Source organism: Zootoca vivipara, chromosome 8 (genome assembly GCF_965207765.1).
Source record: "Zootoca vivipara chromosome 8, rZooViv2.hap1.1, whole genome shotgun sequence".
In the NCBI taxonomy this organism is placed as follows: domain Eukaryota; kingdom Metazoa; phylum Chordata; class Lepidosauria; order Squamata; family Lacertidae; genus Zootoca; species Zootoca vivipara.
In genome coordinates this window covers 86,681,014-86,702,365 of record NC_142591.1, presented here as the reverse complement: position 1 = coordinate 86,702,365, position 21,352 = coordinate 86,681,014, and the positions used below count along the sequence as shown (strand labels likewise).

Genomic DNA, 21,352 nt, shown 5'->3' with positions numbered 1-21,352 from the left:
CCCACCCAACGCCCCCACCCACTTTGCTAAGAGGCAAACCCCCCCCGGTCCTTCCCACCCCGAAATAGAGACCTCACCTCGCCTTACTCCCCCCCGCCCACCTGTCCCAATCCCCCCACCCGGCCAGGACCCCCCCTCTCCTTGGCCATGTCACGTGACTCATGGGGCTGGGCACCCCCTTTCCGTGGGGGCAGCTCAGCCTCTCCCCCCTCCCCCCGGGAGACCCCCCGCCCCGTCCCCGCCGCATGCCGGTCTCTCGCTCACTCACTCTTCCCCCCCACCGCGCTCCTAAGCCGGGCCTTCCCGCGGGGCTCGCCTTCCCCGCTAGGCCCAGCGTCGCCACCATGGCAACCGGACACACTTCCGGCCCGGACAGGAAGCGCGGGGTTCGCCCCCCCCGGCGCCGCCATGATGGGTGAGGCAGGAAGGCGGGAAACCTCGCCAAACTCGGGAGACGCAGCAGCGAGCGGGATCCGATGTGAATGATCGAGGCCAACCTGGGATCTTGCAGCCCAACCGTCATCCGGCAATTTTCAGCAAAAATGGAAAACCAACAAAACATTTTACAGTGTGTGTGTGTATGGGAACGCCTCTGAGCATGTGCAGAGTGCCACTGAGACCTTGCAGTCACCTTTGTGGTTGAAATAAAAATTTTAAAAAATTAAAAATTGTCCATTTTGCATGCACATGAAAGCTTATACCAGAACAAACGTAGCTGGTCTATAAGGTGCTACTGGACAATTTATTATTATTATTATTATTATTATCATCATCATCGTCATTATTATTATTATTTTGACTGTGTCAGACCAACACAGATACCTACCTGAACCTTTGTGGTTGTTTGCCCACAAAAAAGCAGAGCTTCAGGGGGGTCAGAAGGCTGGAAGGCTTCACAGCGCCCCCCCCCCAATTCAGTAAGGCAGCCCCTCCTGAGTAGCTTGGTTGGTTGATTACATGTATATACTATTTTTCCTCCAACCAAAGAGCTCAAGGTGGCCTGCATGGTTCTCTTCCTCCTCATTTTATCCCCAAACAACCCTGTAAGGTTGGTTAGGCTGGGAGACTATTCCCACCAAAAACACCCTACCCTGCAAGTGGGGGTGCAGGGGGGCCTCAGAGGTTGCCTTGTTTGGCTGACAAAGGGGGGCTCTCCCTGCCTTCCCATCTTGCCCTTGAGTCTTCCTGGGGCTGATGGGAGTTGTAATCTGAGACATTTGCATGGCACCAGGCTGGCCAAGGCTGCTCTGGGATATTGCCCCCCCACCCCACCCCCCCAATCTATCACCTGCTTTCTATCTACAAGGCGTCCAATTCGATTTTTAAACATCCTTTTTTTAAAAAAAGTATTTCTATTAATTTTTCCCTGTTTTACAATTTAGAATATTCATTTAAACAACCTTAAAATATCAATGACTTCACTTCCTCTCCTTCCTTGGTTCATTTTGCATAACATAAAAGGTAAAGGGACCCCTGACCATTGGGTCCAGTCGCAGATAACTGGGGCTGCAGACATCTGAAGGCGGCCCTGTATAGGGAAGTTTTTAATATTTAATGCTGTATTGTTTTTAACAGTCAATTGGGAGCCACCCAGAGTGGCTGGGGAAACTTAAATTATTAATATATTATTATTATTATTATTATTATTATTATTATTATTATTATTTACTAAACATGGATCCTAGAACAATAGCATAGCTGTCAAGTTCTCCCTTTTTTTAAGGGAAATTCCCTTATGCTGAATAGGCTTCCTCGCGAGAAAAGGGAAAACTTGACAGCTATGCAATAGGCAGGTAGGATCCTAGAATGCAACAACTGGTTGGCCTGCAGGAGCAGCCCAATCAGGCTCCAGGAGGGAAGCAGAATCAGCCAATCAGACGGCCACGGGACTCATTGTGTAAATAATGTATATAAGCCTGAGGTTTTGGGGAAAATTCAGTCACTGTTTTACGAGCTGCAGTAAAGAGCATGAAATCACTACGCGACTACGAGTGTATTTCACAATCCTTTTGTTTCCCCTTGGAACTCAATGTTCCTCCAAAACCGAGGAAGGGCTGCAGCACACTCAAGTGTTGGTGCTGACCTTTAAGCCCTAAACGGCCTCGGTCCAGTATACCTGAAGGAGCGTCTCCACCTGCATAGTTTTGCCCGGACACTGAGATCCAGCGCCGAAGGCCTTCTGGCGGTTCCCTCGTTGCGAGAAGCCAAGTTTCAGGGAACTAGGCAGAGGGCCTTCTCGGTGGTGGCGCCCGCCCTGTGGAACGCCCTCCCACCAGATGTCAAAGAGAACAACATCTACCAGACTTTTAGAAGACACCTGAAGGCAGCCCTGTTTAGGGAAGCTTTTAATGTTTAACAGACCATTGTATTTTAATATTTTGTTGGAAGCTGCCCAGAGTGGCTGGGGAAACCCAGCCAGATGGGCGGGGTATAAATAATAATAAAAATTATTATTATTATTATTATTATTATTATTATTATTATTATTATTATTTTCCTTGTCTGTCTTTAGGAAAACAGGGCTATGTTCTCCTTCCCCTGCTAGATGGGCCAGATCCTGGTGCCAGGCTCTTCCTAAAAGGAGCCAGAGAGCAATGGTCCACTCTCATTTCTGACTTGGTCCTTCAGCGTCTCCAGAGTGTGGTATGTAAAAAGGTAAAAGATAAAGGACCCCTGGACGGTTAAGTCCAGTCAAAGGTGACTATGGGGTTGCGGCGCTCATCTCGCTTTCAGGCCAAGGGAGCCGGCGTTTGTCCACAGACAGTTTTCTGGGTCATGTGGCCAGCAGACAGCGCCGTCTTAAGCGCCCCTGTCGCCATGGTGCGCCGGATCTCTCCGGCGCCCTTCCGCCCCGTTTCCCAGCGCAGTGGGCGGGTGGGCGCGGCGCTGCTGCGCGGCGGGCAGGCACAGCGCGATCTCTCCGGCGCCCTCCCGCCCTGTTTCCCAGCGCGGTGGGCAGGTGGGCACCACGCGCAGCTGCGCAGCAGACCGGCGGACCGGCCGGCCAGCGGGCGGGCGCAGCTCACGGCGCCCTCCTTGCGGGCCGGAGCCATGGTGCCCTACGCCACCGGGGGTCTACGTAGAGTCGGGCCTGCCAGCAGAACTAAACCGCTTCTGGCGCAATGGAACACCGTGACGGAAACAAGAGTGCACGGAAAGGCCATTTACCTTCTCGCCACAGCAGTACCTATTTCTCTACTTGGGCTGGTGTGCTTTCGAACTGCTAGGTTGGCAGGAGCTGGGACAGAGTAATGGGAGCTCACTGCGTCACGGGGATTCGAACCGCCGACCTTCCGATCAGCAAACCCAAGAGCTTCAGTGCTTTAGACCACAGCACCACCAGCGTCCCTGGTATGGAATGTAATCCATTGGTACAGTCAAATGCAACATTCCTTATTTCCCTAGAATGGGCACAGGCAGGGGGACATCCAGTCAGTGTAACTTTCTTTTCCACTGGTCTGGAGCATCCTCCCCTTGCATGTGACCTGGGAGATGCGCCTGGACCTGCCTGACTCCATAAAAGAGCTGAGTCATGCAACCATTTTCTTAGTCTTCTTAATCAGTCTTCAAGTTGTCATGTCCCAGTGATGTCTTAGAATCATAGAGTTGGAAGAAACCTCAAGGGCCATCCAGTCCAACCCCCTGCCAAGCAGGAAACACCATCAAATATGGCTTGACATATGGCTGTCTTGTTCTCTCCTGCAGCCATTTTGTTCTATTAATGTAACCTTTGCTGTCTGCTGGCTCTCAGCCAGCAGCACATGGGTTCATATGAGACTCAGAATTTGTCATGTAACTATTAAGTAAAGCCTGCCTTTCGGGGATCAAACCGTGAACTAAAATGTGAGCAAACCTTTTGTTGCTTCACTCAGAAAGACTCTTTTGTCTTTATTCTTTTAAGAGGAATTAAAGGGGACATCAGGAAATAATCTTAACTAAGAGGTTCAAACGAATCTGCAAACTAGCTTCCAGCTATATTGAGGCGAATCTGCTCTGCTGTGAGTGAAGGAAGGATAAAACTTATTTAATATATCCTTTCCTACCATCCTTAACATTCCCACACAGAGGGGTCCTTAGGGGAGAGGCGCAACATGGCAGAGGATGAATGATGGAAGTTTGCACGCAACGACTGCTTTGGTTGCAACAAAATAAAAAAATTCCTTCCAGTAGCACCTTTGAGAGCAACTAAGTTTGCCATTGGTATGAGCTTTCGTATGCTTCTTCAGATATCTGAAGAAGTGTGCATGCACACGAAAGCTCATACCAATGACAAACTTAGTTGGTCTCTAAGGTGCTACTGGAAGGAATTTTTTATATTTTGTTTCTACTACAGCAGACCAACATGTCTACGGTACCTACCTGTAACTGTTTTGGTTGTGTTCAGTATGTGCACAACCTTGCAAACACACATCGCCACAACCCACCTGTTCCTTTTCACCTAAACTTTCCACCTAAACATTAGGAAGAACTTCCTGACAGTAAGAGCTGTTTGACAGTGGAATTTGCTGCCAAGGAGTGTGGTGGAGTCTCCTTCTTTAAGGAGGTCTTTAAGCAGAGGCTTGACAGGCATATGTCAAGAATGCTTTGATGGTGTTTCCTGCTTGGCAGGGGGTTGGACTGGATGGCCCTTGTGGTCTCTTCCAACTCTATGATTCTATGATTCTAGGGGCAGAATGAGATGTTGGACTATTGGGCTGCCCTTCTGTTCCTCTTCCAACTCCTCCATGCTCCCATTTCAAGCCCTCCCCAACACCCTTTGGCAAAGCCAGACAGCTGACAAGACCGAGGACCCCGGTGGTCTTTCCAACATGCGCCTACCCCCCTCCAAAGAATGCAGCTCTGGCGGAGTGTTGTGCAGAAGAACCACGCATGACATCACAGTGGGCAGACTCTACCAACCTGGGCTGGGACGGAGGCCATGCTTGGTTCCGCCAGCTCTCGGTGCAATCAGCCTTGACCTCATTGCCGAGTGCCAGGACTTCTTGGTCCTCCCACATGGCCCAGACCGGGGGGTGTCCCTGGGCCGGCCGGTCTCCAAACACCTGCAGGAGCAGCGGGGACCACAGGCGGCCAGAGCAGACCAGGCGGTTTTCTCACGGCACAGAGGAGGAGGAGGAAGACGACAACGACTGGGAGACTGACCAGGACTATGTCAACAATGCCAGCAGGCCGTGGGGAGATCGTGAGATTTCAACGGCCTCCATTATTTCTGGTAAGCCCAAGAAGAGCTTGGACTAGGTGGGCCAAGCAGATACCTGTGAGAAGCACACAAGCAGGACTCGAACACAAGACCGACTCTCCCCTCCTGCGGTTTCCAGAAACCTTGCTGCCTCTGACTTTGGAGGCAGAGCAGAGGCGTCCTGGCTAGCAGCCGTCGATAGCCCTCTCCTCCTCCATGAATTTGTCCAATCCTCTTTTTAAAGCCATCCGGGTTGGTGGAAATCAATACCTCCTGCGGAAGGGAGTTCCAGAGTTTATGTGCTGCGTGAAGGACTTCCTTTTAACTGTCTTGAATCTTCCAACATTCAGCTTCATGGGAAGTCCACAGGTTCTAATGTCATAAGAGAGGGAGAAAAACTTTACTCTGTCAACTTTCCCTATGCCATGCCATTCCCAAGTTTATACCCAGCCAGATGGACAGGGTATAAATAAAAAAAATTAATTATTATTATTATTATTAAACTAGGTAGCCGTGTTGGTCTGACGCAGTAGATATATATATATATATATATATATATATATATATATATATATATATATAATGTCCAGTAGCACCTTAGAGACCAACTGTACCAAAGTGGTACAGTGACAATAAAGTATTTATTATTATTATTATTATTATTATTGGTATGAGCTTTCGTAGGTATCTGAAGAAGTGTGCATGCACATGAAAGCTCATACCAATGGCAAACTTAGTTGGTCTCTAAGGTGCTGCTGGACATTTTATTTTTATATATTATTACTAGCTGGCCCTGCACGCGTTGCTGTGCGTTAGTCTGTCAAATAATATAGCCCCCCCTTCAGATCCCCCTGAGTCTCAATGTCCCCCTGTTTTACAGGATCTCATGCCGGAGGCGGGGTTTGTGGGTGTGGGCTAGACTCCATGGGGAGGGAGGAGGAGCTGTGGGAATAACGCCCCTTGAGGGCGCTGTTTTAGTTTGTGGAAAAGCAGGTTTTTACCTGCGCAGGTATGAGATGTGAGCAATCTGAAGGTTGTGCCAACACTCGGGTAGTGGCATGGGCCGTTGTGTCCAAATTACAGGACAATCAGTCAAGCGGTTTCAGAGAAAAGTGGAGCCCACAGTTTCACCTTTTTTACATTTATATATATATAGATTATTATTATTATTATTATTATTATTATTATTATTATTATTATTATTATTAAACTAGGTAGCCGTGTTGCAGTAGCACCTTAGAGACCAACTGTACCAAAGTGGTACAGTGACAATAAAGTATTTATTATTATTATTATTATTATTATTATTATTATTATTATTGGTATGAGCTTTCGTAGGTATCTGAAGAAATGTGCATGCACACGAAAGCTCATACCAATGGCAAACTTAGTTGGTCTCTAAGGTGCTATTGGACATTATATATATATATATATATATATATATATATATATATATATATATATAATAAAAAAATTCCTTCAGTAGCACCTTAAAGACCAACTAAGTTTTTATTTTGGTATGAGCTTTCGTGTGCATGCACACTTCTTCAGATACAGTGAATATATATATATATGTGTGTGTGTGTGTGTGTGTGTGTGTGTGTGTGTGTGTAAAATCATCTTATATCATGTTGCTTCATTCCCATCTTTTCTCTATTTTAAAAAAAATCATTTTCATTTGATTTTACAAATACCAAATGCATATCCATAAAATGAGATTTCTCTGAATCTCGCGACTCTCCCCCCGCCCCCACTCCAGGGGTCCTATGGTCAACATTTCCAACTGCATGTTATTTCATAGTCTCTATTTTGTACCTATCCATATATATTATGCATAATATTTGTTACATTACAAGTGGGGTTAAAATCCTGCTCATGTTTTCATCTGCTTACAGTGGTCTCCTAAATAAATTATAAACTTTCCCCATTCTTTCTTGAATTTCTTGTCCTCTTGGTCTCTGAGTTTCCCGGTCAGTTTTGCCATTTCAGCAGAGTCTAACAGCTTAGTTTGCCATTCCTCTCTGCTAGCCCATCTCTGGGCTACTGTTGTCACGTACATAAAAAGTATTTTATGTTCCTTTGGGATATTTTCTCTAAACTGTTAGGTCCCAAACTCTGCAACCTTTCCTCCCGGCCCTCTTCTGAACTTTTCCCAGCTCTTTTTGAGTGGAGGTGCCCAGAACTGTTCCCAGTATTCCAAATAATAATAATAATAATAATAATAATAATAATAATAATAATAATAATAATTTATTATTTATACCCCGCCCATCTGGCCGGGTTCCCCCAGCCACTCTGGGCGGCTTCCAACAAAACATTAAAATACAGAAATCCATCAAACATTAAAAGCTTCCCTAAACAGGGCTGCCTTGAGATGCCTTCTAAAGGTCTGGTAGTTGTTGTTCTCTTTGACCTCTGGTGGGAGGGCATTCTACAGGGTGGGTGCCACTACCGAGAAGGCCCTCTGCCTGGTTCCCTGTAACTTAGCTTCTCCTAGCGAGGGAACCGCTAGAAGACCCTCGGCGCTGGACCTCAGTGTCCGGGCAGAACGATGGGGGAGGAGACGCTCCTTCGGGTTGTTAGGGCAAAATTCTGGGTGCGAGAATGCTCAGCCACCCAGCTCATCAGGCAAGGGCCTGTGGTCGTTGCGGAGTATAAAAGGAAGGAGTCCAGCCATGATCCGGAGCAAACAGCAAGGTTTATTACTGCGCAGCAGGTTCAATGCCAGACTGAACACTGTGAACAGGGCTGCAAGAACTTTTAAAACTTCCCACCACCATCCCATAATGCACATCGAAAGCATCATACATACATCACTTGTGACAGGGTAAAACGTCAGAAAAGGGGAAGGTGCAAGGGGCATTAGCATACAGGTAAACAGGAGGTAAGCAGGATTAGCATAAGGATGTCCCAGGACATTGTTAAGCAAGTACCAGTAAGTATCTGGGAAGGGATCCTTGAGTACCTGGTGGGGGGAAACAATGGGTCCAGTTGTGTGTATTGCCTCTGGCTTCGGAGGGTTGGGAATGGCAGGAGATGGTACCTGAATGGATTATGGATATGCAGAGGAGCACCACCCTGGCTACCTGACCTCTTGCTTAAGGGATTATGGCTGTTCCCTGCATCCCTGAGAGCCCTTGGCCAGAGTCGCAAAAAGGAGGTTTCATTTAGAACTAAAGATACACTGTATTCATTCATAAAGAAATATGGTTACATAGAGTCTCAGGCAACAGAGAAAGGGTAGGAAAGGGAGCCTTTATTACTCAGGGCTTGATCTTGAGGGGTTCGTGTTGGTGCGATACTAGAGTGGTGTTGTAGGATCAAATGGGGTCCCCTTGAGGGCATTAGTGCCAATCTTGATTCCCAAATGAAGCCTCGTTTGGGTGCCCCCCCCTATAAAATTCCCTAACAGGGTATACTGGACCGAGGCCATTTAGGGCTTTAAAGGTCAGCACCAACACTTTGATTTGTGCTCGGAAAGGTACAAATGCAGTCACACCATGGATTTGTATAATGGCACTACAATATTGGCAGTTTTATTTTCCATTCCTTTCCTAAACCTAGGGAAGAAGGAAGCCATAAACATGAACTGGAAGGACCTTGGGAAGGAGAAGCAGTTGCTTGCTTCCTCAATTGCTGGGCTTGTGCATTTATGTTGAATTATAGCTCCCAGTAGCCCCAAAGGGCAGATTCAAGCAAGGAATAGATCATGGGTAGGCAAACTAAGGCCCGGGGGGGGGGGGGATCCAGCCCAATCACCTTCTCAGTCCAGCTGTGAACGGTCCAGGAATCAGCATGTTTTTACATGAGTAGAATGTGTCCTTTTATTTAAAATGCAACTCTGGGTTATTTGTGGGGCATAGGAATTCGTTCTCCTCCCCGCCCTCCAAAATATAGTCCGCCCCCCCCCCCAAGGTCTGGGGGACAGTGGACCGGCCCCCTGCTGGAAAAAAATTGCTGACCCCTGGAATAGATTCATGCCTCAGTTGCAGCTCCTGGAGGGAGAAATCTAAGTGCAAGGGGGAGACTCCAAAGTTGACAGCCTGCCAAAAGATGACATCCATTCTAAGCGGAGTGTCTTGGACTTGTTAGACGCAGAGGAATGATGAGAGGAACCAGCTGGGGAACCCCCAAGGGAAGAAGGCTCAGAGCCCAGGGAATGGTGATGGGACAATGATGAGTGGTCAGAGGGAGAAGAGGGAGAGGACTATAAGGAGGAGGCGTCAGAAGCTTGGTGAGAAGGGAGAGTTTATGGCAGAGAGCAGTCCAGATTCAGAGACAGAAGCTCCCAGAACCAGAAGAGACATGAAGCGAGCGGAACCATGCAGGCACAGTCTCCAATTGCTTGGAAAAAGCCCTGGGGAGGTAGTAGTAGTAGTAGTAGTAGTAATAATAATAATAATAATAATAATTTATTATTTATACCCCACCCATCTGGCTGGGTTTCCCCAGCCACTCTGGGCGGCTTCCAACAGAAAAATAAAATACAATAATGGATTAAACATTAAAAGCCTCCTTAAACAGGGCTGCCTTCAGATGTCTTCTAAAAGTCTGGTAGTTGTTTTTCTCTTTGACATTTGATGGGAGGGCGTTCCACAGGGCAGGTGCCACCACCAAGAAGGCCCTCTGCCTAGTTCCCTGCAACTTGGCTTCTCGCAACGAGGGAACCGCCAGAAGGCCCTCGGTGCTGGACCTCAGTGTCCAGGCAAAACGATGGGGGAGGAGATGCTCCTTCAGGTATACTGGACAGAGGCCATTTAGGGCTTTCAAGGTCAGCACCAACACTTTGAACTGTGCTCGGAAACGTACTGGGAGCCAGTGTAGATCTTTCAAGACCGGTGTTATGTGGTCTCGGTGGCCGCTCCCAGTCACCACTCTAGCTGCCGCATTCTGGATTAATTGTAGTTTCTGGGTCACCTTCAAACGTAGCCCCTATGACTATAAGGAGGAGGTGTCAGAAGCTTGGTGAGAAGGGAGAATTTATGGCAGAGAGCAGTCCAGATTCAGAGACAGATTCAGAAGATTCAGAGACAGAGAGGAGGGAGGTCAAGAGGCAGAGATTAGTCAGGCTGGTGAAGAATCGTGGGTGTCACCCCGTCCTACTGTGACAAGCTCCCCTCCACCCTGGTCTCCCAGAACCAGAAGAGACATGAAGCAAGTGGAACCGTGCAGGCACAGTCTCCAATTGCTTAGAAAAAGCCCTGGGGAGGTAGGGACCTTTGGTCTCAGAAACTGGTCCATAGGGATGAGCGGCTGTGCTCCTCTGGCCTGACACGCCACCAAGTCTGTGCTGCAGGTCGTGTTCTTTCTAAGAAAGAGTTAACTCCAATGGCCACAGTGTGATTTACTGCTGGCTCCTCCTTTCACTTTGTTTTCTACCACTGTACCTTGATGCCATCCAGATGCTTGGGAGGGACTACAACTCCCACCAGCCCCAGCCAAGCTGTGCCGGCTGAGGCTGATGGGTATTGTAGTCTCAAACATCTGGAGGACTCCCATTTGTGGAAAGAAGCCGTACTAGAAGGCCATGAATCGGAGACACTTTTTCACTGGTTTTACTTTTCTTTAGAGCTCTCGAGATCCATCCGAGAATGCAGCCTCGGAAAGCCGAACCCGCCCAGAAGGACGGATCACGCCGATTGCCAAAGCCACCTCCGGGGTTGCAAGGATCCAGTGCGGAACCGCCCGAAGGATCCCGAGGGGCATCAGCCACCGCTGTGCCCGCATGTGCGATCTTCGCCCAGCCTGGGTATAGAGAGGGCCTCCCTGTTCAACCGCAACGCTGCAGAGAAGCTGGACACTTTCTTCTCCAAGAAGCTGAAAGCCTGGGCAGGTGGCTCAGACCACCTGTCCAACACCTGCGAGGACCTGCGGACCCCGCAGGAAGACCCCGCAGACCCCAGCGGGCCCTGGAGGAACCCCGGGAAGGAACACGCTGGCCCCGAGCGAAGCTGCAGGAGGCAGAATCACAGCCGCGCGACCCAAGGAAGAGGAGATGCAGCCGTTCGAGGCCATCCCGGTTGCCACCCGTGCCCACGGCCCCTCCGGCACTGTCTCACTGGCAAAGGCGGGGCATCGGAGCCCGTCTCTTGGCGGCAGCAAAGCAGCAGGCCCTCCACAGCCGTGAGCAGCTCGGCCCGGATCCTGCCTCACTGCAGGATCAGCCATGTCCAGAGCTGCACTGCCTGCCAAGCGTTTAACAGGGACACGCCAGCGGGCATGGAGACCCTCCAGGAGAGTGGCTGGAGTCTGCCGGAAGGCAGGGAGAGAGCGGGTTTGAGTGCCCCCCTCCAGAGGGAAAGGACTGGGCCTCGTTGCCGGCAGCAGGTGCCAGAGCGGTTTTTGAAAGTCCAGCAGTGGCTGGAGGAGACGCCGGTCGAGGACCCTCCAGCCCACCCAAGGCAACATGGGCGTGGGGCTGGGCATCGGGGGAGCCCAGGCACTCTGGGGTGGCCACCTGTGTACGGGTCAGTGGATCAGAAGGAGAGGGATTCCTGGGGAGAGGCGGGAGGCTGTCCAAGTATGGACCCCGCAGCTGAGACCAGGCACAGAATGAAGAGCCATCAGGAAGAGGAACCCACTCATCAGGTGAGGGGGCAGAGGGAAGGGCTGGGGGGATGATAATAATAATAATAATAATAATAATAATAATAATAATAATAATAATAATAATAATAATAATTTTATTTATATGCTGCCCATCTGGCGGCGCAACATCCAGCAAAATATTAAGACCACGGTTAAACATCACACATTAAAAACTTCTGTACTGTACAGATGTCTTCCGAAAGTCAATTTTGTTGTTGTTTAGTCGTTTAGTCGTGTCCGACTCTTCGTAACCCCATGGACCAGAGCACGCCAGGCACTCCTGTCTTGCACTGCCTCCTGCAGTTTGGTCAAACTCATGTTCGTAGCTTCGAGAACACTGTCCAACCATCTCGTTCTCTGTCATCCCCTTCTCCTTGGGCCCTCCATCTTTCCCAACATCAGGGTCTTTTCCAAGGATTCTTCTCTTCTCATGAGGTGGCCAAAATATTGGAACCTCAGCTTCACGATCTGTCCTTCCAGGGAGCACTCAGGGCTGATTTCCTTCAGAATGGATAGGTTTGATCTTCTTGCAGTCCATGGGACTCTCAAGAGTCTCCTCCAGCACCATCATTCAAAAGCATCAATTATTCGGCGATAAGACTTCTCCGAAAGTCAAAGAGCTGTTTATCTCCTTGACATCTGATGGAATGGGCATTCCCCAGGGCCAGCGCTGTAGGGCTTCCCCAGATATGGTTGGACTACAACAAAGAACTCCCATAAGAGGCTGCTGGATGAGGCCAATTGCCCACCGGGCCCTGCCTCCTGCTCGTTGGAAACCAGCAAGCAGGATCAGAGCGCAAGAGCAGCCCTCTCCCCTCCTGCGGTCTCCAGCAACTGGGATCCAGAAGCCTTGCTGCTGACAACACGAGTTGGGAGAAGAAAGCACTTCTTCCTGCAGAGCAGTGTTAAACTATGGAATTCCCTCCCACAGGCAGGGGAGTACGAGGGGGGTCCGGGGGGGACGGTCCACCCTGGGCGCCATCCCAGAGGGGGGTGACAAAATCCCCCCTGGGCGGATCATGGCATGGCACCACGATCAGCCCCCCACCGGGAGGATCGCTGCACCATGATTGAACCCCCCCCCCCCGGGAGGATTGCTCCACCATGCCACAATCGGACCCCCATCTGGTTGGCCGCTGTGAGAACAGGATGCCTGACTAGATGGGCCCCGGATCCAGCAGAGCTCTCCTCCTCCGTAGGCCCTTCTGAGTTGATGGAATCTGCCATCCATCTGGCATGCCTTGAGGGGCAGCTGAAGTGTCCTCTGGGGCTACTGCAGTAGAATCATAGAATCGTAGAGCTGGAAGAGACCACAAGGGCCATCCAGTCCAACCCCCTGCCAAGCAGGAAACACCATCAAAGCATTCTTGACATATGCCTGTCAACATAGGCGTACCCAGGATCAAAACTAGGGGGGGGCAAGGGGAAGGGCCAAGGCATGGAAGGGGAGGGGCCACAAAGTGGGCGGGAACGGCGAACTCGTGCTCCGCCGGGCTGTGCCCCTCCCTAGAAGCAGGGCTGGTGGGCGGAGGCGGAGCCCAGCCCAGCGGAGCGCGAGTTCAGCGTTCCCGCCCGCCGCGCCGCGCTCTCTGGTTCCCCGCCGCACTTGGCCTTGCCAGAGGGCGCGACGGGGAGCTGGAGGGAGGGTGCAGCGCGGCGGGCAGGAACGGCGAACTTGCGCTCCGCCAGGCTGTGCTCCGCCTCTGCCCACCAGCCCTGCTTCTAGAGTAGGGCAGCTGCCCTAACTTGCCCCGTGGTGGGTACGCCCTTGCCTGTCAAGCCTCTGCTTAAAGACCTCCAAAGAAGGAGACTCCACCACACTCCTTGGTAGCAAATTCCACTGCCGAACAGCTCTTACTGTCAGGAAGTTCTTCCTAATGTTTAGGTGGAATCTTCTTTCTTGTAGCTTGAATTCATTGCTCCGTGTCCGCTTCTCTGGAGCAGCAGAAAACAACCTTTCTCCCTCCTCTATATGACATCCTTTTACGTATATATTTGAACATGGCTATCATATCACCCCTTAACCTTCTCTTCTCCAGGCTAAACATACCCAGCTCCCTAAGCCGTTCCTCATAAGGCATCGTTTCCAGGCCTTTGACCATTTTGGTTGCCCTCTTCTGGACACGTTCCAGCTTGTCAGTATCTTTCTTGAACTGTGGTGCCCAGAACTGGACACAGTACTCCAGGTGAGGTCTGACCAGAGCAGAATACAGTGGTACTATTACATCCCTTGATCTAGAATGCTATACTCCTATTGATGCAGCCCAGAATTGCATTGGCTTTTTGAGCTGCTGCATCACACTGTTGACTCATGTCAAGTTTGTGGTTTACCAAGACTCCTAGATCCTTTTCACATGTACTGCTCTCAAGCCAGGTGTCTCCCATCCTGTATTTGTGCCTTTCTTCTTCTTTTTTTTGCCCAAGTGTAGTACTTTACATTTCTCCTTGTTAAAATTCATCTTGTTTGCTTTAGCCCAGTTGTCTAATCTGTTAAGGTCATTTTGAAGTGGGATCCTGTCCTCTGGGGTATTAGCCACCCCTCCCAATTTGGTGTCATCTGCAAACTTGCTCAGGATGCCCTCAAGCCCATCATCCAAGTCATTGATAAAGATGTTGAATAAGACTGGGCCCAAGACAGAACCCTGTGGCACCCCACTAGTCACTACTCTCCAGGATGAGGAGGAGCCATTGATGAGCACCCTTTGGGTTCGGTAAGTCAGCCAGTTACAAATCCACTGAATGGTAGCATTGTCTAGCCCGCGTTTTACCAGCTTCTTTACAAGAATATCATGGGCCACCAGTGTGCATCTCTGCCCCACCCTCTACCTCTAGAAGAATGGGGCAGAGCTGTGCCCCCTTTCTCTTTCTCGGAGGGCCTATGGAGAGCCCCTGTGCCTGGGCACAGCAGCATTTCACCCCCGGCACTCGATCACCAGAGCCACCACCTCAACACAACTGTTGCCGGTTCTTTAGTAGAGGCAAATCCCAACCTTGGGAAGGTCCCTAAAAACCTCAAGAGGATCCAGGTTCTTAAATGCTCCTGTAAATTATGACATTCCCTTCCCCCCAATAAAAAATCCAGCAGGCTCTCCTTCTGTTCTTCCTTTGCAATCAGCTGGCTGGCACCAATTTCAACCCCTGCATTGGGAGCCAGCCTGAGTGGGGCATGTACCGCCCTGAAAGAAAATGGTGTATAGATGGTACAGTACTTAACACCAGTAAAATTAGCTAAGATGTATAGGACAAGTAAGGGACCCAGGTGGCGCTGTGGTTAAAACACTGAGCCTAGGGCTTGCTGATCAGAAGGTCGGCGGTTCGAATCCCTGTGACGGGGTGAGCTCCCGTTGCTTGGTCCCAGCTCCTGCCAACCTAGCAGTTTGAAAGCACGTCAAAATGCAAGTAGATAAATAGGAACCGCTACAGCGGGAAGGTAAACGGCGTTTCCGTGTGCTGCTCTGGTTTGCCAGAAGCGGCTTTGTCATGCTGGCCACATGACCTGGAAACTATACGCCGGCTCCCTCGGCCAATAATGCGAGATGAGCGCGCAACCCCAGAGTCGGTCACGACTGGACCTAATGGTCAGGGGTCCCTTTACCTTTACCTTTATAGGACAAGTAGTAAAGTATGCTGGAAATGTAAAGAGAAAGATGGACAACTTTATCATATGTGGTGGACATGCGAGACAGTAAAAAGATTTTGGGGAAATTTATATAATGAGTTGAAAAAGATATTTATGTATACTTTCACCAAAAAACCCGAAGCGTTCTTATTAGGACTAATGGGCGATGAGATTGCTAAGGGGGATCAGAGACTATTTATGTATGCCACAACCGCGGCGAGAACTTTATTAGCCCCAAAGTGGGAAACGCAGGATGTACCGACAATTGAGGAGTGGCAGACAAAAATTATGGACTATGCTGAACTGGCAAAGTTGACCTGTGGGATCCGAAACCAGGGAGAGACAAAGTTCCAGAGAGAATGGAGTAAATTCATTGACTATATGGAGAAAAACTGTACAAGTTTAAAGACACTTGCAGGACTGAAATAAATCCTACGAAATTGGACTGAGTTTGCAAAAAAAAACCCTGCGAGATAAGAGTGAAATAATAAAGCCGCATGAAGGGAGGGAGGGAAGTTGCAGCTCGGCAGAGCGAAATATTGGATGAGTGTATGTGTGTTTTATGTTTTGTTTAATTTGAAAATTGAATAAAAATTACTTCAAAAAAAGGAAGGGACCCATAGGGTCATCTAGTCCTGCCCCTAAACATGCTGAGCCTCAGCTTCCTGCCCTTCTCCCTTTCCCCTCCTGCAGGCTTCCCGGCTCCACACCTGCGACGACGCCAGCACCTCTCCCGCCACCTGCTCCTGCCTCTTCTGCGAGCAGCAGAGGCCCCGTGCCACGCTGGTCTCCAGCAAGAAAAAGCCGGACCCCTCCGCCGAGGAGGTGGCTGTGCAGCTGCAAGCGGAGAACCGGATCCCCCGGATCGTGGAGGCTTTCGAGCGGCGCTCGCTGCGGGAGGCCAAGATCGTGGAGAGGGAGAAGGCGTACCAGTCGGCCCGGCAGAGAGAGCTGGAGAAGCAGGCAAGGGTGGGCAAGGCGCGTGGGAACGCCAGGCGAGGCCACCAGGCAAGCGGCTCCAAGGCAAGGAGGCCCCATGCCAAGGAAGAGGAGCAGGCGCCGCGTGAGGAGCCAAGGCCCCGGGCAGTGCCAGACGGGCCCCCAAAGCGCCTCCAGGCGAGGGAGCGAACGGCCAAGCCCAGTTTCATGGACAGACTGCGAGGGCACTACTAAATCCCTGGATGGGGCTGGATGGAAGGAAAGCCTGCGGCGACGTGGCCTAGGGAACCACGCCGTGGACGAGGCTCCAAAAGGCGGTGGCTCCGATGCCAGCAGGGGCTGTTCCTCTGCAAAGGCAGGACAGAAGCGGGCTGCGGAACCAGGAAGCGGGCATGCCCTGGCGCTGGTCTGCAGCGGCTGCCCTTGGGAAGGGCGTGCTAAACGGAGGGAGCATGGTGCTTCTCCCCCTCGCCAGCCCAGGGGTCTCTGCTGTGGGTCTGGTGCGGCAAAAGTTGCCATGCCAAAGGGATCTCTGAGAAGACCGGGCGGCGATGGGGCAAGGGGCTGCAGGTGGCGCTCTGGGCCTGCTCTGGGCACAGCTACAATGGGGGGTGGGGGGCAGGGAGGGCAACAAGGTGAAGCAGTATCCCGGGCCAGTAGGGCCCTGCAAGTTAGGTTTCCCCAGTGGCTCCCGAGCCCCATGCGAAAGGATGCTTGCTTGCACACAACATGGGATATTTGACACTGGGTGGGAGCAGGTCAAATGGCCTGTTCCATGGAAGCCATGGGGGGGGGGAACGGGGCGCGTGTGATGCAATCCAAGCTGAATAAACCATGGCTGTGATGCAGCTGTTTAGGACGACGAGATAATGCTTCCTGGTCCCTTGCTTGGTTTACAAAGGGTAGGAAGGAAGATGTATGGGGAGGGTGTTAGGGGGAAGTGAGGGGCCAGGTGGGGCTCATCCACCTGGGAGGGGAGTAGGGTTGCCAGACTCAATAGAGGACAGGACCTCTGTGCCTTTAATTGCCCTGCTCTTTTTTGAGTCTGGAAACCTTAAAGAGAAACCAGCAGACCCTTTGCTTGGAAATGAAACAAAGGGTCTGCTGGTTTCTCTTTAAGGTTTCCAGACTCAAAAGAGAGCAGGGCAATTAAAGGCACAGAAGTCCTGTCCTCTATTGAGTCTGGGCAACCCTAGAGGGGAGTCCATCTAGGAGAAGGAAATCTCTGACATAATAATAATAATAATAATAATAATAATAATAATAATAATAATAATAATTTATACCTCGCCCATCTGGCTGGGTTTCCCCAGCTACTCTGAGCAGCTTCCAACAAAATATTACAAATACAGTAAGGCATCAAACATTAAAAACTTCCCTAAACAGGGCTGCCTTCAGGTGTCTTCTAAAAGTCAGGTAGTTGCTTATTTCTCCGACATCTGATGGGAGGGTGTTCCACAGGGAGGGTGCCACCACCAAGAAGGCCCTGTAACCTCACTTCTCGCAGGGAGGGAACCGCCAGAAGGCCCTTGGCGCTGGACCTCAGTGTCTGGGCAGAACGATGGGGGTGGAGATGTTCCTATCCCACGCTAAGCTCCCTATGTGGGATATCTTGGGGGATATCTTGGGGAAAAGAAAAGGCTAAGGAGTGAACCCTACACAAATCTGGAATGGAGTCCCTAAGACGGTTTGGTGGGACCTTGTACGCCTCCTTCTGGCAGCCCAGGTGGTGCCAAACGTCTCGTTCTGCTTCCCTTTCGGCCACATCATCAAGGTCGAGAGAGGGGTTTGTCATCTGGGCAGCCCAGGACCTCCATGCACACTGCCCAGGCTTGCACCCCGGGAAAGTCACTTGAGTGCTGCTAACATAGTATTTTAGCTTCATCCCTGGAGGCGCACTCCATTGCCTCTTTAGACAGACAGGTGTCAATAACAAAAACAGATCTGGAAGAGTTTGGGATTGTGTTGCGCCTGGTTCAAAAGGTTCTGGGTGTGCAGGAGAAATGGTGGGACTTCTGCCAGCCTGGGGCCTTCCTCTAAGTGCTCCCCTCAACTCTGCCAGCCATGACATATCCAGGTCAGGCTGAGAATGCCCCCTGCCCAAAACCCTGGCAAGCCCCTGCCAGTCAAGTCTGCACAATCCTGACCTTCGTATAAGGCTTCTTCCTTCCTGGTCCTGGTCCTGGACCAGAGGTCCGACAAAGAACAACCAGTGAGGGAAGGGGAGGAAAATAGGATGAAATTCAGACTGCCAAGAAGATGCTTCACCCATGACAGATGGACAAATATAGGATGGGGGACACCTGGCTTGCCAGCAGGACATGTGGAAAGCATCTAGGGCAGGCACCCCCAAACTGCAGCCCTCCAGATGTTTTGACCTACAACTCCCATGATCCCTAGCTGACAGGACCAGTGGTCAGGGATGATGGGAATTGTAGTCCAAAACATCTGGAGGACCGAAGTTTGGAGATACCCGATCTTGGGTGTCTTAGTAGACCACAAGCTTAGCACGAGTCAACAGTGTGATGCAGCAGCAAAAAAAGCTAATGCTATTCTAGGCTGCTTCTACAGAAATCTAGTAGTGTCCAGATCAAGAGAAGCAATAGTCCAGCTCTCTTCTGCCTTGGTCAGAGTACACTTGAAATACTGTGTCCAAATCTGAGCAACACAATTTAAGAAGGATGTTGACAAGCTGGAAGGTTCGCATTGGATGTTGGGTTTTCTTAATATTGAGGTGGTCAATGGTGTGTGTTTGTAGCCTTGATCTGAATGGCAGCACACCTGCGAGCTCTTGGCAATTCAACTCACCTGTGGTCTCTTGACAATTTAAATAATTAGAGGGGGAGTTTAACTGCTGCACCAAATGCAGTAATGCGGTAGGGTAATTGATTATTTGAAAACTGTCTTAAAGTTGACCGAGTGTTTTGTATAGTGCTGGTGTGGACTCACGAGGGGTGGTGAGTTGTTTGATTATTATATATTCAAAAATAGAAATAAGCAAAAGATATTGTGGGCAGCAGCCTTTTATTTTAACACCCCAGTCGCTGCATACACTCGGTTGGCAAGGGTCTGGGTATGTTTAGCCTGGAAAAGAGGAGACAAGTTACCAGAAAAGAGATTCTGACTAAACATTAGGAAGAAGATTCCACCTAAACATTAGGAAGAACTTCCTGACAGTAAGAGCTGTTCGGCAGTGGAATTTGCTACCAAGGAGTGTGGTGGAGTCTCCTTCTTTGGAGGTCTTTAAGCAGAGGCTTGACAGGCATATGTCAAGAATGCTTTGATGGTGTTTCCTGCTTGGCAGGGGGTTGGACTGGATGGCCCTTGTGGTCTCTTCCAACTCTACGATTCTATGATTCTAAGAACTTTCTGACAGCAAGAGCTGTTGGACAGGGGAACGGACTCCCTGGGGAGGTTGTAGACTCTCCTTCAGGAGGTTTTTAAGCAGAGGTTGGAGGGCCCTCTGTCATGCATGATTTACTTGAGATTCCTGCATTGCAGGGGGCTGGACTGGATGACCCTCGGGGTCCCTTCCACCTCTAAAGTTCTATGATTCTGACCTCTGGCCTCCTTCCTTCCTCTGCTTCCATGCCCAGAAGTGCCTGGTCCACCTGAGGAACAGACTGGCCAGGCTGTCTGGAGCTGGAGAGTGTCTGTGTGACCAACAGACAGGCAGGCAGGCAGCCTGCCCGTCTGCCTGGAGGCTGTGCCATCCTTCCCCCCCCCCCCCCCCCCCCGGTGCTTCTCAGTGGTATTCAGTGCAGCTACTCAAGCAGAGGATGGGATTCCCTCTGGGGCCAGACAAGTGTTTGAAGCTCTCTCTGCATGTGGATTGAGATGAGGAATCCCTTGGCTTCACAAAAGGACAGAGCAAAGCGACTTTTCCCCTAAGGAAAGAAAGCAAGAGGCTGATAACTCCCTGAAAGAAGGACCCATTCTTGGGGTGCTTGAGCAAAAATCTCCAGTCTTTTGCATCTCCCGACACAAAATTTAAATTGGGAGGGGGGAGCAGACTAGTCTGTGTTTCTTTCTCCCTCCAGAAAAAAAAGAAACAGTGCTTGCTTTGCTTCTCATAACAGGAGGGGACATACAGATCTAGCTCAATATATTTCATAGAATTGCAGAGTTGGAAGGGGCCATGAGGATCATCTAGTCCAACCCCCTGCAAGGCAGGAATCTTCCACCCATTTATTCCCTCTAAGGTGCTCAAGGTGCCTTACCTAATTCTCCCCCTCCTCATTTAATCCCAACAACAACCCTGTGAGGTAAGTTAGGCTGAGAGGCAGTGACTGGATCACCCAGTGAGCTTCAGGGTGGAGGGGGGATTCGAACCCAGGTCTCCCGTGACATAGTCCGGCACTCTAACTGCTACAGCACACTGGCTCTCTGTGTCAACTCCCAGCAACCACCATGGCCGATGATCAGGGATGAAAATGGGAGCAGTGCAATCCTATGTGGGTCTCCTCAGAAGTAAATCCCTTTGAACTCAGTAGGGCTTCCTTCCAGGACTGCATCCTGATGTTTAGTTGGAATCTCCTTTCTTCTGATTTGAAGCCATTGGTTCGAGTCCTACCCTCCAGAGTAGGAGAAAACAAGCCGGCTCCATCTTCCGTGTGACAGCCCTTGAGATATCTGAAGGTGACTCCCATATCTCCACTTAGTCTCCTCTTTTCCAGGCAAAACATATCCAGCTCCTTCAAGCGCTCTTAGCAAGGCTTAGTTTCCAGACCCCTGAACGTCTTGGTTTCCCTCCTCTGCATACATTTCAGCTTGTCAATATACTGTATCCCTCTTAAATTGTGATGCCCAGAGCTGGACACAGTCTTCCAGGTGTGATCTGACCAAGGCAGAATAGAGTGTGGGACTATGAATTTCCTTGATCTGGACACTAGATTTCTGTTGATGCAGAATAGCATTAGTGTGGTGGGGGTTTTGGGGGGGGGGGTTGGCTGCTGCTGCTGCTGCATCACACTGTTGACTCATGTTCAGCTTGTGTACTACTAAGGCCCCATGATCCTTTTCACATG

General features: G+C 50.3%; 1 protein-coding gene across 1 annotated transcript; it reads left to right on the top strand.

Moving 5' to 3' along the window:
* Nucleotides 1-4,995: 4,995 nt before the first annotated feature.
* LOC148684933 (uncharacterized) lies at nt 4,996-16,559 on the top strand. Its single transcript, XM_088675066.1, has 3 exons — nt 4,996-5,212; nt 10,749-11,767; nt 16,080-16,559. The coding sequence occupies exons 1-3, from the start codon at nt 4,996-4,998 to the stop codon at nt 16,557-16,559; spliced, it is 1,716 nt and encodes a 571-aa protein (XP_088531192.1).
* Nucleotides 16,560-21,352: the final 4,793 nt, after the last annotated feature.

Coding starts and splice junctions, on each gene's coding strand:
- LOC148684933 (XM_088675066.1), top strand. CDS start 4,996: ATGGCCCAGACCGGGGGGTGTCCCTGGGCCGGCCGGTCTCCAAACACC. Junction 5,213..10,748: donor AACGGCCTCCATTATTTCTG/GTAAGCCCAAGA, acceptor ACTTTTCTTTAG/AGCTCTCGAGATCCATCCGA. Junction 11,768..16,079: donor AAGAGGAACCCACTCATCAG/GTGAGGGGGCAG, acceptor CCCCTCCTGCAG/GCTTCCCGGCTCCACACCTG.